The following is a 15,092-nucleotide window of genomic DNA, read 5'->3' on the forward strand; positions in this document are numbered from 1 at the left end:
CCCCTCCCCTTCATGTGGACAATTCATAGCTCCTCCATTGGATGTAAATTTATGTGGTGAAATGGAGCTTCAAACCTCCCCCCGCCACCCCATCCAAATCATACTGCAGCCCGTAAACCCTTCTATATAGAAATTCAAGGGGCAAGTTCAGATACCTTCTGTGACTCCCTGGATGCCAAAACTCTGGGACGGAAAATTTAAAATTTAAATCACTCCTGGTTTCTTTTTCTTTTAAATATATATTTTTTATTGATTTCACAGAGAAAGGGAAAGGGAGGGAGAGAGGGAGGGAGGGAGGAAGGGAGAAAGAGAAACATCAATGATGAGAATCATTGATCAGCTTCCTCGTGCATGTCCCCTCCTGCGGATGGAGTCCACAACCCTGCCTGAACCCTGACCGGGAACGGGACCCAAACCCTTTAGTCTGCAGGCTGATGCTCTATTCACTTAGCCAAACCGGCAGGGCCACTCCAGGTCTCTATCCCAGCCTTGCTCTGCACCCCCATGGCCTGTGGCCCACCCGGGGTTCTCCACTGGCCCTTATGTGGTCCCTGCGCCACAAGTGCCCCCCTCGCCCAGGGCAGCCCCTGGATTCCCGGCACCTGAGGCACTGACCCTTCCCTCCCTTCTCCCAGCCTCGGATTCAACTTGGAGCCCCATCAGCTGCTGCGGACAGCCTGCTCCCTGTTGCTGGCTACAATTCTCAAGTGCCCTGGGGAGGGAGGGGGAAGGAGTTCTGACTCAGCATAGGTTGTCCTGGGAAGGGTGGGGGTGAGGCTGCAGAAGAGCAAACCTCCCCTGGGAGGGATTTGTTCTGGGGTTAGAGTCTGGAGACAAGCCTGTTTCTTTGCAGAAGACACTCAGCCACTGCTCCCTCTGTCTCTTCACCAGAAAGCCGTCCTTGGTGAGTACTGCCCACCCTTACAGATTGGGTCACCCTCTGCTTTCTCCAGCTGTTGTGCCCCTGTATCCTTGTCCTTCTCAGGCGGTAAGCTCCCTGCTGGGGTTACTGGAAACTCTTTCCTAGCCCAGCCCCAGCCTGTGGGACCCGAGAAAGGGCCCCATCAGATGTGTGCATGGAAACCCTCTCGCTGAGCCTGTTTTCCTCTCCCCTCAGCCTGGACCGCCTCTGTGGTTTAGCCAGTGTGAGCCTTTTTGCCACCATCTGTTTTTACCCAATCCCTGAAAATAAAAACAGACACAAAACAACAAGCCTGCCGTATTGGCGCTGATTTGTAGGTATGGGGGCCTGGTGTATCAGAAACCATTGCAATCAGCTGGGTGAGCAACAGGGCCATTGCTCTGGCTTGGAGTAGGGTGTGGTGTTTGTTTTCATCTGTATTTTTTTAATATACTTTTATTGACTTCAGAGAGGAAGGGAGAGGGAGAGGGAGAGGCTCAATTCCCAGTAGGGGGCGTGCAGGAGGCAACTGATCAGTGATTCTGTCTCATCATTGATGTTTCTATCTCCCTCTCCCTTCTTCACTGAAATCAATAAAAACATTACTTTTTAAAAAATAAAAGTGTAACATAAATTATAACCCATGGACATAACTTTTTTGGCATATCACATGAAATGGCTGCCTGAGATTATAATGAAATTTGGAAGACATGTTTTGATTTAAAATAGAGGGCATGTTGGATATATGATATAGTAATCGCCTGGACAGAGAGAACAAACTGGTTTCAGTAACGAGCCCCAAAAGAAAAGCCACAAGGTATGAGATCTAAGTTGCAGAAGTCCATTTTGGATCAGGCAACGTCTTACGTGCAGGGCCGAGACTCAACCTGTAAGATAACATTTATATGGGAAAGCACAGAGGTAGCGGTAGTTCCCAGGAGAAACGGGCTTAGGAAACAAGGGATGGAGGCAAAGGAGAGGCCCTCGGGGCTTTGAAGGGAGGAAGGTCAAGGTGATGCGTCTGGAGGGATGGGGAACGGAAGAGGAAGGGAAAGGCAGGGGCTGGCTCCCTGGAGGGAGCGTCTGCTGGGTCCTCAGTCATAAGGGTTTTAGGGGCGATCCCAGGGGCGGATCTGAATAGACTATCCCGCAGCTTTCCAGGTGTGTCCTTTCAGGGTTGTGGTCTCCACTGATGGATTGATCAGTGTCAGGGCAGGGGGGTTATCATTCAGTGCAGCTGGTCCCGAGGTCAGCCATGGTGCTGCTTGCCGGGTTTGGCTGCTTTTCTGGGCCTGGAGCTGAATGAAATACACCTGAAGCCTAGATGTTCTCTCCGGGGAGGAAAGGTCAGGGGTCTAAACCCCAATGACCAGGGTATGCGAGGGGAGGAAAGGTCAGCCCGGGGACGAGGTCCTACCCGACACATGTCCATGGCTAGGACTGGGGCCTTCCGCCCTGGTGACCTTCTGCACCTGGCCCATTGTCCTAGCTCTGCTCATGTCTGTCTAACAGCCACCTACAAGAGTAACAGCCCGGGTCTATTTAACAACAGCGACAAGAACAGCACTCATGTCTCTCATCATATGGGCCAGGCCCCATTCCTAGGACTTCATCTATCTTCATTCATCTGTGCATAGACATATGATTTTCATTTTAGAAATACTGAGGTTCAGAGGGGTTCATTACATTCACTGAATATACCTAAAAAGTGGTATAATAAAAACAATTCCGAAAAAAGTGGACCTGGCACTTGAACCAGCCTTCGGTGAGGTTTCCTGTCTAGCTTTCCACCAGGGTCTGGCATTTAGAAGGAGCCTTGCTATTGACACCTTTATCCCCTTCTGTTCCACTTTTTCCTCCTTCCTGGGTCCTCATTAACCCTCTGAATAGATGTTGATGCCAGAGAGAAGCCCATCGGTATTGGTGTTTGGATAGGTAATCCCCACCATGGTGCTCTGTTCCTGATGTGTCTTTTCCACAGTAACCCTGTGTCACCATGGTGTCCCCTCCCTGCGGCCTGCTAACCCACCAAAAGGAGCCAGGTAAGCCTGACATGTGACTCTGATTTGCCATTGGACCTGTGGCACCTCGCACGGCGGGAGGCATTCTGTGAAGGTTGGTGACCTCTTGAACTCTGGTCTATCTCTAGTGCCACTGAAGAGCATCTCGGTGACCTTGACCATTCGAGAGTTTGTGGCCGGTGTGTCTGCTACCTTGAACTATGAGAATGAGGGCAAAGATCCGTTGGAGGCCTTCTTTGTTTTCCCCATGGACGAAGACTCAGCTGTCCACAGCTTCGAGGCCATGGTGGATGGGAAGAAAATTGTGGCGGAATTGCAGGAGAAGTCAGAGGTACTAGGGATGACTGTATTCCTTCCTCCCTTTTTATGCCCATAATGCATGCTGTTTAGGGTCTCTATCAAATGCAACTTCCCAGAAATGTTGATGTCGAATGCTTTGTGCTCTACTCCCCTCTAACCGATAACTTTCCTAAAACCATTGGAGGGAAACACCCATCGAAGGCACTCAGGGTTTGGCTGTGAACTTGGCAAGACCCATCACAGGCTCACCCCACCAGTCTTTGCTTCCTGTGCCACTTCTCTCCTCCTCAAGCATGTCACCTCTCATGTCATGTCACCCGTCTTCCCTTGTCCTCCTTAGGCCCGCACCAATTACGAGAATGCCATCAGCCAGGGCCACCAAGCCTTCTTGTTGGAGGAGGACGATCAGGCTGGCGACATCTTCTCTTGTAACGTGGGGAACCTGCCCCCCGGGTCGAAGGCGGCACTCACCCTGAAGTACGTGCAGGAGCTGCCTCTGGAGGCAGACGGGGCCCTGCGCTATGTGCTCCCCGCTATCCTGAACCCTCGCTACCAACTCTCCAGTGAGTAGACTCTTTCTTCAAATACTCACGGGGAAAACCCCTCTCAGGGTTGTCGGGGGGCTAAACATTGTGGGGAGGGGACACACCACTGAGCTCACTTTCCATAGGAGGGTCTGAGGGCGGTGGCCTTCAAATGAAGACTCCTGCAGTCCCTTCGAAGGACGTGCCCTACACACTCAGCCTGGCTGCCACCGTCAGCTCCCAGCATGCCATCAAGAGTGTCCAGTGCAGCTCCCCCGTGAATCCTATTGAGTACCTTGACGATAAGACTTCTGCTCAGGTAATTAGTGAGCGCGCTGTGGTTGCCAGCACCCCTGTTTTTGGGTCCCGATCTTCTTCCTCCCTCCATCTCCTAAATATTGCTAACTTTCCCCATATTAACCCCAGGAAAATTGCAATGGCCCCCCCCCCCTTTTTAAAATATATTTTTATCGATTTCGGAGAGGAGAGGAAGAGAGAGATAGAAACATCAATGATGAGAGAGAATCATTGATCAGCTGCCTCCTGCACGCCCCCTATTGGAGATCGAGCCCACAACCCAGGCATGTACCCTGACTGGGAATCGAACCCAGGACCTTTCAGTCCCCAGGCCAACGCTCTATCCACTGAGCCAAACTGGCTAGGGCTGGGCCCCTTCTTTATCCTTATTTCATCTCCAGAGCCTCCTGCCTGTTCTCGCCCTTATTCCAGGCTCTGTTTCCACGGGAAAGGAGCCAGTAGCCCTCAGCTCTGACATCAGCCCCAGGCAGAGGCACCATGGTTCTTACATGGCTTCTTTGCTTGCTCCCAACTCAGATCTCCTTGGCTGACGGACACAAATTTGATCGAGATGTGGAGCTCCTGGTTTACTACAGTGAGGTGCATACCCCCAGCGTGGCTGTGGAGATGGGGGCGCCCGCAACAGAGCCCGGTATGTTCCCTCTCTTTTTGTAGTTACTGCCTAAGGGGAAACTCTTGTCGTTGAATAACCCTCAAATTACCCTCACTTTTTTTTTCTATTCAGTAATGGGTTTAACAAAAAATGGGACTAGTTTACACTATGGCATGCAAAAATGATTCCATATTGAATATCATGTGACTATGTCTTATATGTAAATTTAGGTGAATTAGTAGGTACTTAGACAAAGGACATGAAAAAGTTTACAAGGGAAATGCAGCTAGTTTAAAAATATGGGACAATGATCAGCCTCTATAAGTATATGTAGAAGTAAATGATGTGATTTTTTCACTTTTCAAATGATCAAAGATTTCCAAATTGGGAACACCTCATACTTTAAAAGGTGAGGTGAATTTGGCACTCTCAAAGATTGCTTTAAGCAAAAATAATTTGGAATCAAACTTTGGAGAAGAGATTTGGCGATATGTGCCAAAAGAAATGTTCATTTTAGTGATTCCAATTTTTGGAATCTTACCTAAGGAAATAAATTTAAATGTAAGTAAACATATACACTGAAGTGGCCACTTTCATAATATCAAAGATTAGTAAATAATCAAAATGTCTCACAATAGCTAAATTCACTATGCTGGGATTACTTGACGAGTTATTATGCAACTACTAAAATAATATATGTTGATAGATTGAAATAATATGGAAAAAAGGCTTCCAAAGAGGATTGAGTAAAAGTAAGTTATACAAACAGATTACTATAAAAAATAACCTGGCAACTAAGAAAAACATTTAAAACCCACAGGAAATATACATCTAGTAATTATGAGTAGATTAAGACTTTCTAAATTTTTTGGTCTAATAAATAACTTTTATTGATTGATTTATCATTCCTTCATGTAATCTCACCTTGAGCTCTTTCTTTGTTATTTTTTTAATTGTGGTAAAATTTATCTGACATAAATTTTTTTTTTCATTTAAATTGTTGGGACTTTATTTTTTTTTTCTTTTTAAGTATTACAAAGGGTATTACATATGTGTCCTTCCCCCACCCCCCGCCCTTGACAATCCCCTGCCCTCCCTTACCCCCCAGTGTCTTATGTCCATTAGTTATGCTTATATGCATGCATACAAGTCCTTCGGTTGATCTCTCTGACATAAATTTTAAGTAAAAAGAAAACTAATACTTTGGTATAAAATTTACACAATGGAAATTTTACCATTTTAATTATTTTTAACGATATAGCTCTCTTGCCTTAAGTACATTCACTCTGTTGTAAATATCACCATTACCCATCTTTAGAGTTTTTGTAACTCTTAATCTAGTTTCTTAATTTCTAAGCCTAAGTTTAGTTTTTAAATTTCTTTAATTTATCTTATTTTCCAAATTTTCCTTAGTATATATCTACTTTTCCTCTTATTTTTTTTTTGTTTTGTTTGTTTTTATTGATTTCAGTGAGGGGAAGGGAGAGGGAGAGAGAGAGAGAGAGAAACGTTAATGATAAAAATAATCATCAATCTGCTGCCTCCTACACACCTCCTACTGGAGATTGAGTCTACAACCCAGGCATGTGCCCTGACTAGGAATCGAACCATGACCTCCTGGGTCGCTGCTCAAACACCAGGCCACACGGGCTGGGCTGTGTACTTCTTTTAACTGTACTGGTGTAACACATGTCAGGGACCACTGTCTTGGGGCCTCCCTGAGCTGCCATGGCCCTGGACTACAGAGATCATGAAGCATCACTGGAAAGATATTGACACTTCTGAAGCATTTCCCACTTTGGTGGAATGACGCATCCTTGGGGACAATCATAGTCAAAACACAATGTCTTGGTTTAGGCTCTTACTTCCATAACTACCACTGCTTTAAAGATAAGTAGCTATCGTTGATCTTCAATCGGCCATTTTTCTTATCTCATTGTTGACGTTTGGCCAAGGTAACTTCACACTCCAGCTCACAAACTGGAACTCTTTAATTTGCCTTCACTCGTTTAACCATTCCTGCCCCCCTTATCCCTCTCCCAACCGCCCCCCTGCTCAGGGCAGACCGTCCACACTAAACCTGTTAGAGGGGGTCCCAGCCTCAGCCAGGTTTGCTCCAGCTCCTGTTCCCTGAAGCTCCAAGCTCTGTCTTTGTACATTAGTTGTCTGATTTTGTCCTTCCCTTTGGGCGAACTCCCCCTTGTGTGCCCAAGGAGTACTCCCACAACAGTGACCTGATTTTTAGTCAGGGTTCTTTTAATCCACCAGAGGAAGTTTTGAAATGTTGCATCTTACAAGGTAAAGGTTGAGGTTCCAAGAAGTTCTGTCGGCCCCTTTGCAGATTTCCTCGTCTGTTCCCTATGCCCAGCTGTGCAGACCCAGGGGGCAGCAGGGGCAGCCTTAATGAGTCTTGTAAATCCCTCCAGCAGGGCTGCTCAAATCTTGCTCCCAGATCGTACGTTTGGTCAAGGTGGCTTGCTGTTCACATCTATACACAGAAGAGAATGCCAGCTGGCATTCTGAGAATTTAAAGCTCTAATCCCAGAAGGACTGTAATAGAGGTAGGATATTGGAATTAGATTCTGTGTCTCCTTATAGTGTCTGAACTGTTAGAGTGGATATAAACCAGCCATTCTCACTACATCTCTATCTTACTACTAGTATTTTAATTCCAGCTTCAGTTTTCACTTGCCCCCGAAAAGATAAAATCTTGGCTATGGCTTTGACAACTTGGTGACATAGGCCAACTCCTTGGTCGCCTCCATACTATTGTGTGGGTGATACTGTTCTCAACACAACATCCTAGTGCAGCCGTGGGCAAACTACGGCCCGTGGGCGGATCCGGCCCGTTTGAAATGAATAAAACTAAAAAAAAAAAAGACCGCACCCTTTTATGTAATGATGTTTACTTTGAATTTATATTAGTTCACACAAACACTCCATCCATGCTTTTGTTCCGGCCCTCCGGTCCAGTTTAAGAACCCATTGTGGCCCTCAAGTCAAAAAGTTTGCCCACCCCTGTCCTAGTGCCTCTCCTTGTTCGGGAGAGCATAGGTAAGAGCTTCGTGCCCACAGCCGACAGACTTTCCCTGGTGTGTGTGACACTGACACTCTCAGCTCTTGTAACTTGTCAATGAAAGAATTGCCCACATGAGCATCGTTTTTGTAAAGCGGTGATGACAGACTTAAACAAGGACCCATGTGATAAATTTCCCATTGATTTGATTTGAAGTTAATGCGACTCTGCCAAGTAAGTTATGTCGATTCTTCTGGTAAATGCTGGAACAGTGTAACTTAACGTATTTCACTAGTTGGCCTAGCTGCTAGGATACTAGGGTCAATGATCGCATCTTACTTATTGCTTGTTCCTGGTAACCTCTACCCTCTTTCATCTCCTTATTATCTGCTTTGCTTCTATAGCTCTTGTAGGTTTATAGCTCACTTCAAGCCCTTTGCATGCAGATAGAGTATAAAGATCAAACTGTGTTTCAGATGTGGATGTTCTCAGCTTCCTATTGATTCACTACAACTGATTCATGGTGTCTTCCCTATGTATGTTTTTAGTTCCTTTTCATCTCATGGTGTCCTTATTCTTTCTGAGTAGATTCTTTGATGGGAGATCCATCTGCAATGGTGAGTTTCTACCCGAATATCCCAGAGGCTCAGTCACCAACTGCATGTGGAGAATTCGTCTTCCTCATGGACCGTTCAGAAAGTATGCATTGTCATATGAATAATCAGGATCCATCTCAGATGCGCATAGAGGCGGCCAAGGTAAGACTAGTTCTTTTTCTGCTTATGTGCTCAAGTAAGGATGAGTCTCAGGGGTGAAATTAGAGTCCATCTGGGTCATCTGGATCAGTGTTTCCAGCTGCACTGCAGCTCATGTGACCACTCCGAGGACTATAAGACTGGGTGGCATGCTCTGGGTGAAGGCCCACACCCGCAGGAGTTAGATGGGGAGGGTCTGTGTGTCTTCAAGGATCCTCTCTCACTCGCTCCCCATACACTCTTCCTGCAGGAAACACTGATTTGGCTGCTGAAGAGTTTGCCTATAGGCTGTTATTTCAACATCTTTGGATTTGGAACGTTCTTTGAGTCCTTCTTTCCGTAAGTTTCTAGAAAGGCTACAGAGAATTCAAAAAAAAGATCCTCTAAAGAAAGGACTATATTGTTAAAGAGGTTATGGTAGCGTTGACCTTGGCATTGGGGAGTTCGGGTGAAGTGGTTTACAGTGGGGCGAATCTCAATGCGGGGATGCGATACTGGGCAGTGTCAGCTAGCTATGTCCCTGCATGTGTTTGCTTTACTCAGGGAGAGCGTGAAGTACACTCAGGATACCATGGAGCAGGCGCTGAAGAGAGTTAAGAGTATGGACGCTGACCTCGGGGGCACAGAAATCTTGGCACCACTCAAGGCCATTTACAGTAGAACTTCCATCCCAGGCCACCCTCTCCAGGTAAGAATTGGAGCAAAGCTCACAGAAAGTGGGGAGAGAGAACTCAACTTCGGTTCCAGAATGTATAGCCCTGAGTTTCATTGCAGGATTGTCCCAATATGGTATGCGTAGTAAAGGGGAAAACACAAAAGGGATTTCATAGAAACCCTCTTCCTTAGCTCCATGCTCTGAACTGTGGAGGTGGAAGCTCTCTTGTGGAATGCCACAGAGGCCTGAGGTGAGACTGGGAGGGTGAGGAAAATGCCCCAAACCATGTGAAAACCTGATGCAAGTGACAGTGGCCCACTAGGGATTTCACACGTGTCCGAAGAGGCATCAGTGTCTCCGGCATGAAATAGTCGAGTTTTTCAAGGGCAAATTGCGGTATTTTAAAAATGAACTTAAAAAAAGAAAACGTGAACTTCATAGAGACTTGACCAATGTCTTCTGTGTTCAGCTTTTTGTCTTCACAGATGGAGAAGTGACCGACACATTCAGTGTCATTAGAGAAGTGAAAAGCAATGGGCATAGGCACAGGTATGCAGACAATGTGTGTGTTTCTGGGTGACTGACCACATGTACTCTAGGGTCTTGTGGTTCCAGTGCTGACAAGTAAGGATGGACAGGAATACTATGGGGTTATTTTTGCTTCTTTTTGAATAAAAGTTAATGTTACACAGTTTTTATTCTATGTATTTTGCTTCTTTCCCTCAACAGTTTATAGTCACCCATATTTTGTATGGAACCATAGTTAATTTTCATTGGGGTATAGTACTCCACAGGATGGCTAAACCATAATTTATTGATTGACTCTACTGCTGATGGACTTCCATTTAGCTGTTTAAAATAATGTTTTGTGAATATCCTTGCATTCTGGTACATGTATTTTTTGCTTACACATACTTGTGTGTGCACCTATATATACATATATACATATTTATTTTCACATGTATACACACACCTATTTCTTTGAATTGACATGGTAGTGGATTTATTGGGAATGTCCATTTTCAGAAGGAACATGGTTCGCATTGCATTAATAGTGTGGTTGTTTGCTCTAGGTCTTTTTGTAGATATCCTACATCTGACTAAGGATTTTTCTGTTTTGAGAGTTATTTTCTTTTTGTTTACATTTAAAAAAAATAATAATGAATGGTTGAACTTCATCAAATGCATTTAATATCTGGTGAGATGAGTGTATGGTTTTATCCTTTATTCTTTCAATGTGTTCATTATAATGACTATTGTTAAATATTAGACCATTTCTAAAATAAACCCAAGTTAGTTGTGATCTATTAACTTTTTTCATATATTTTTTATTCAGTTGACTAATAATTGTTTAGGACTGAAAATATTTTTTCATGAGAAATATTGGCATGTATTTTTTAATAATATTCTTGTTGGGTTTTAATATCTATGTTACAATGGTATCATACTGAGCTGAGAAGAATTGCCTGTTTTTCTATTATGGGAAATATTTTCTTACGTGTTTACTAGATGTTATGAGGAGATTTTTTTTCTGTGGGAATATTTTTAAATCCCTTTATTGAAATAGAACTATTCATATTTTTATATGTTCTTGATTCTTATGGGAGTTTGTATATTTATCTAAGTTTTCAAATTTCTTTGCATGAAGTTATCAACAATGTCGCCAGATGATGTTATTAAGTTTTATAGAATCGGTGGTAGTATTCCCTTTTTATTCCTGACACTGATTATTTGTGCCTTTTTTTTCTTGCCCTAAATGTTTGTCGGTTTTTTAAATATGTTTTTGTTGATTTTTAGAGAGAGAGGAAGGGAAAAGGATAGACATATATTGAGAGAAAATCATTTGTCAGTTTTCCCCTGCATGCCCCCTACTTGGGATCAAGTCCACAACCCTGGCATGTACCCTGACTAGGAATTGAACCAGTGACCTCTTGGTTCATGGTTGATGCTCAACCACTGAGCCACACCAACCGGGCATGTTTGTCAATTTTAATAATCTTTTCCAAAAAACAGCACTTTTTGTGTAGCCTCTCTATTCTATGATTGTCTTCTGTATCAATAACATTTGCCCTTTCTTTAAAATTTTTGGGTTTGTTGCTGCTTTTTTTCCTAAGACCTGAAGATGGGTTCAGGTGGTTGACTTTTAGACTTCCTTTTCTGACATGTGTATTTAGAACTACAATTGCAAACATATCTGTAACTAAATCCTAAATTTGGATGTCATTTTCTATTGGTGCTCTGTACTTTCTAATTATCATTATGATTTCTTTATAAAACCTCCTAGAGGCCCGGTGCATGAATTTGTGCATGGGTGGGTTCTGGCCGGCCTGCCCCGATTGGGACCGATGGGGCCTGGCCGGCCAGGGAAAGGGGCTGCGGGCTGTTGGCCGGCCAGCCCCGCCCACTGGTCGAACTCCAGATTGAACTCCAGTGGAACTCCCAGTCAATGGGACAATTTGCTTATTAGGCTTTTATCATATAGGATGTTATTCAGAAGTAGAGTGTATAATTTCTCAATATTTGGGGGTTTTCTATTCCTTTGTTAATTGTCAGACATTTTATATAAAAAATTCTGGAAATGTTTTGAGCCTCTCTAGATGATGTCATCTTGCCCCTGAGAAGATTTACTCTTGGTTGCTGGAGAAGAAGCAGATAATCTTAGTCCAATTAGAATCCAATGAGCATCAATCCTTAGGTGGCTGGTTTATTTCAGATTCACCTCTGCCTCTAAGGGAGAGTGCTGCAGGCCTGTATTTAAAAACCTGAGTGTCTACCAGGGCACTTTCTCTTTGGAAAGCCCAGATCTGAAACTGCTTAGCTTTGTTCACCATTCAGTTATCAGTTTGAACTTGGCGCTTGCTTCAAGGTGTAAAGAGATGCCAGATACCATCTCTCTTGGCCTCTCTCCTCTCCCAGTTCTCGGCCCATAGGTTATCATCACCTCGGGAGCCTTTTGCTGTTTTCGAGTAGATTATTAAAAATATTGTGTACAGCTTTTCTAGTTGTCTACTGGCTTGGGAGAATTCGTCTGTCATTGCTGTGAGCAGAACTCTGCTAGGGTGTTCTACTTTAAGTCGGGGGCCATGTATGTAAGTTCCAGTTTTCCTGCTTCTCAGTTGCTTGGACAAATCACCTAAATTCTCTAAGCCTCAGTTTCCTCACTTGGAAAATGGAGATAGTCATTGTACTTACCTTATAGGTTTACCCTGAGAGTTGAAAGAGTTATGCTGAAAGAAAAGCATTAGGCACCGTGCTGGACACAAAGGAAGTGATAGATAAAGTTTCGCCATTATTATCATCCACAAGAGGCAGTTACATAAGTTCTAGGCATCTAGTTAGCCACTGATCAATACTATTTAGCTTTAATTTTACACGTTAAAAACACTTAAGTATAGGTATGTATCAAAGTGCTTTGTAAGCATAAAGAACCTAGGCTATAGTTCAAAAGGTCGTTGGAAATTTAAATGTGATCATATCCATATGCTGGTAGGCTGTGATCCCTAGGGAGCATTGTCACAGTGAAGTCACAATAATCAGAAGTCTGGTTCTAGCCTCACAAGGTTAGAACATTAATCCCGTAGCTGATGTCCCTAGATATGGGGACGATGATTCACACTACAGAGACTCAGAGAGCCCAGCTTCTACCCATGAGCGAAGAGGCTACCAGATCGATTCCCAGTCAGGGCACGTGCCCTGGTTGTGGGCCTGATCCACGATGAGCGGCATGCAGTAGGCAGCCGATCAATGATGTTTCTCTCTCATCGATGTTTCTATCTCTCTCTCTCCCTTCCTCTCTCTCTAAAAATCAATAAGAGACTGATATATAAGCCAAAAGAGCAGGGTATTAATGTACTAGGAGAACTATCCTTGTCATGCCTTCTAAAATTGCTGGTATTAGTATTACCCACACATTCTCTGTTTATAGACAGTTCTCTTGGGGAAGCCACATTGTGATTAGAACGCTATTTTGTGCTTGTGGGCCAAGGCAAAGAGAGAACTCTCCAGTTAGAAGAGCAGGAGGGCCCTAGCCAGTTTAGCTCAATGGAGAGAGCGCCGGCCTGTGGACTGAAGGTTCCCGGGTCCGATTCTGCTCAAGGGCACGTACCTCGGTGGCAGGCTCAATCCCTGGCCCTGGTCAGGGCGCATGCGGGAGGCAACCAATCAGTGTGTCTCTCACATCGATGTTTCTCTCTCTCCCTCTGCTGTCCACCTTCTCTCTTAAAAAAATTAGTGGGAAAGTATCCTTTGGTGAGGACTAACAACAATAAAAAATAATAAAATAAAATCAATAAAATTCTATTTTTTTTTAAAAAGAAGAAGAGCAGGACGCACTGTTTTCCATCCTAAGACTAGCCTTGCCAGGACAGATATGGTTCCAGAACAATGTTAGCCTCACACTGAGGGGAGTGTCTGTGTTTTCCTAAATCTCACTTTCTGATGAACCCATTCTTTGGATGGATTATGGACACAATTGATGAGGATGTGGTCCTATTATTTTGTTTTTTCTGCTCCTAGAATCAGTATCATATGTAGTGTCTTGCCAGGGGATCATGGAGTCAAGCAGGGCAGTTCTCAGATTCCATCTTTACCAGTTAGTTGGTGTGCGACCACGGACAGAGTTCTAACATCCTTGGGGCCTCCATTTCTCGTGCAAAAGGAAACATGGGCCTTCCTCTTAGTTGTCCTGGGATGATGAGGTCACATTATTCGTTGAAGGCATTTGGTCTAAAATATAGAATACACTCCATAAATGGTCGCTGGTATGCCTTTGGTCAAGGAAATACACTGAAATACACTATCTCTTTGTGTATTTTTATGTGTTTTTTTTAACCATGATTTTGTCATGTCCCCCTTTCATCCCTGTCTCTAACTTCAGGCTGTTTTACAATCGCAGGTGTTTCTCATTTTGGTATTGGCGAAGGAGCCTCCACCAGCCTCATAAAAGGCATTGCCCGGGGCATCAGGGGGCGCAGCAGAATTTATCACAGGCAATGAGAGGATGCAGTCAAAGGTGAGGGGCAGGCCTGTGTCCAGGGGGGCGGTCCAGAGGGAGTGGGGGCAGGGGGCACCCTGCTGCAAGAGCTGAGGCAACCTATTGCCTCTGGGATTCATTTCTTTATATTCCCAGGGCTTTGGGCTACAGACTCAATGGGACTACTTTTGTCTTTATGTGAACGGGCCCCTGTAGTTTCTGGGGAAATGGCATCTAGTCCCAGCAGTTGGATCCCAGAAACAAAATGTGGAAGAAGTCAGGGCTTTGTGTTGAAAACAAGAAAGAGAGAAACAAGAATTTTGCCTGCTGAGCTTGGCATTCCAGGTGTGTGCTTTAGGACCCAGCAGGTCCTGGTGTCTCTCCTCCATGCAAATGACACAAAGAACACAAGCAGGATGGCCCTAGCCAGTTTGGCTCAGTGGATAGAGCATCGGCCTGCAGACCAAAGGGTCCCGGGTTCGATTACGGTCAAGTGCATGTACCTTGGTTGCAGGCTCCTCCCCGGCCTGGGCCCTGGTCAGGGCGCATACAGGAGGCAACCAATCAATGTGTTTCTCTTACATCCATGTTTCTCTCTGTCTTTCCCTCTTTCTTTCACTCTCCCTAAAAATCAATGGAAAAATATCCTCAGGTGAGGATTAACAACAACAAAAACAAACAAAAAAACCCCACACAAAAACAAGAAGGACAGCTGTAGTATGTCTGTAGGTGGAAGAGGCGGTAAACTGCTACTCCGTTTGATGAGTCAGCACAGGAAGGCATCCTCCACCTCTGGCTATAGTGCTGTGTTCCTCTTCCCCAGTTGGTACCATTTCTTATCGAATGCCTACTTCTCTGTTACTTTATACACATTTATTACGTGTCTCTGCCTTAGCTTCCTCGTGTGTAAAGCAAAAGAACACCCATCTCCTAGTGGAGTACGAGGGAGTAGGTCTACCATGCGTTGGGCTGCATAGCTCCTGGGGCATGATGAACACTCAGGTAGGAGTAGGTATGGTTGCCATTATGTACTTGTGG

At 44.6% G+C, this 15,092-nt stretch overlaps 1 protein-coding gene across 1 annotated transcript; it reads left to right on the forward strand.

Annotated features, from left to right (window-relative positions):
• The first annotated feature begins 707 nt into the window (after positions 1-707).
• On the forward strand, positions 708-15,086 carry LOC102441407 (von Willebrand factor A domain-containing protein 5A-like). Its single transcript, XM_023748608.1, is given in 14 exon segments — positions 708-904; positions 2,883-2,943; positions 3,051-3,253; positions 3,563-3,785; positions 3,893-4,065; positions 4,581-4,695; positions 8,261-8,430; positions 8,678-8,766; positions 8,971-9,115; positions 9,552-9,631; positions 13,977-13,986; positions 13,988-14,038; positions 14,040-14,093; positions 14,759-15,086. Coding segments are annotated over 13 exon segments (1,632 nt in total). The 5' UTR covers positions 708-904; positions 2,883-2,897; the 3' UTR covers positions 15,032-15,086.
• The last annotated feature ends 6 nt before the right edge of the window (positions 15,087-15,092 follow it).

This window comes from Myotis lucifugus, unplaced genomic scaffold (assembly GCF_000147115.1).
Source record: "Myotis lucifugus unplaced genomic scaffold, Myoluc2.0 scaffold_1576, whole genome shotgun sequence".
Taxonomy (NCBI): domain Eukaryota; kingdom Metazoa; phylum Chordata; class Mammalia; order Chiroptera; family Vespertilionidae; genus Myotis; species Myotis lucifugus.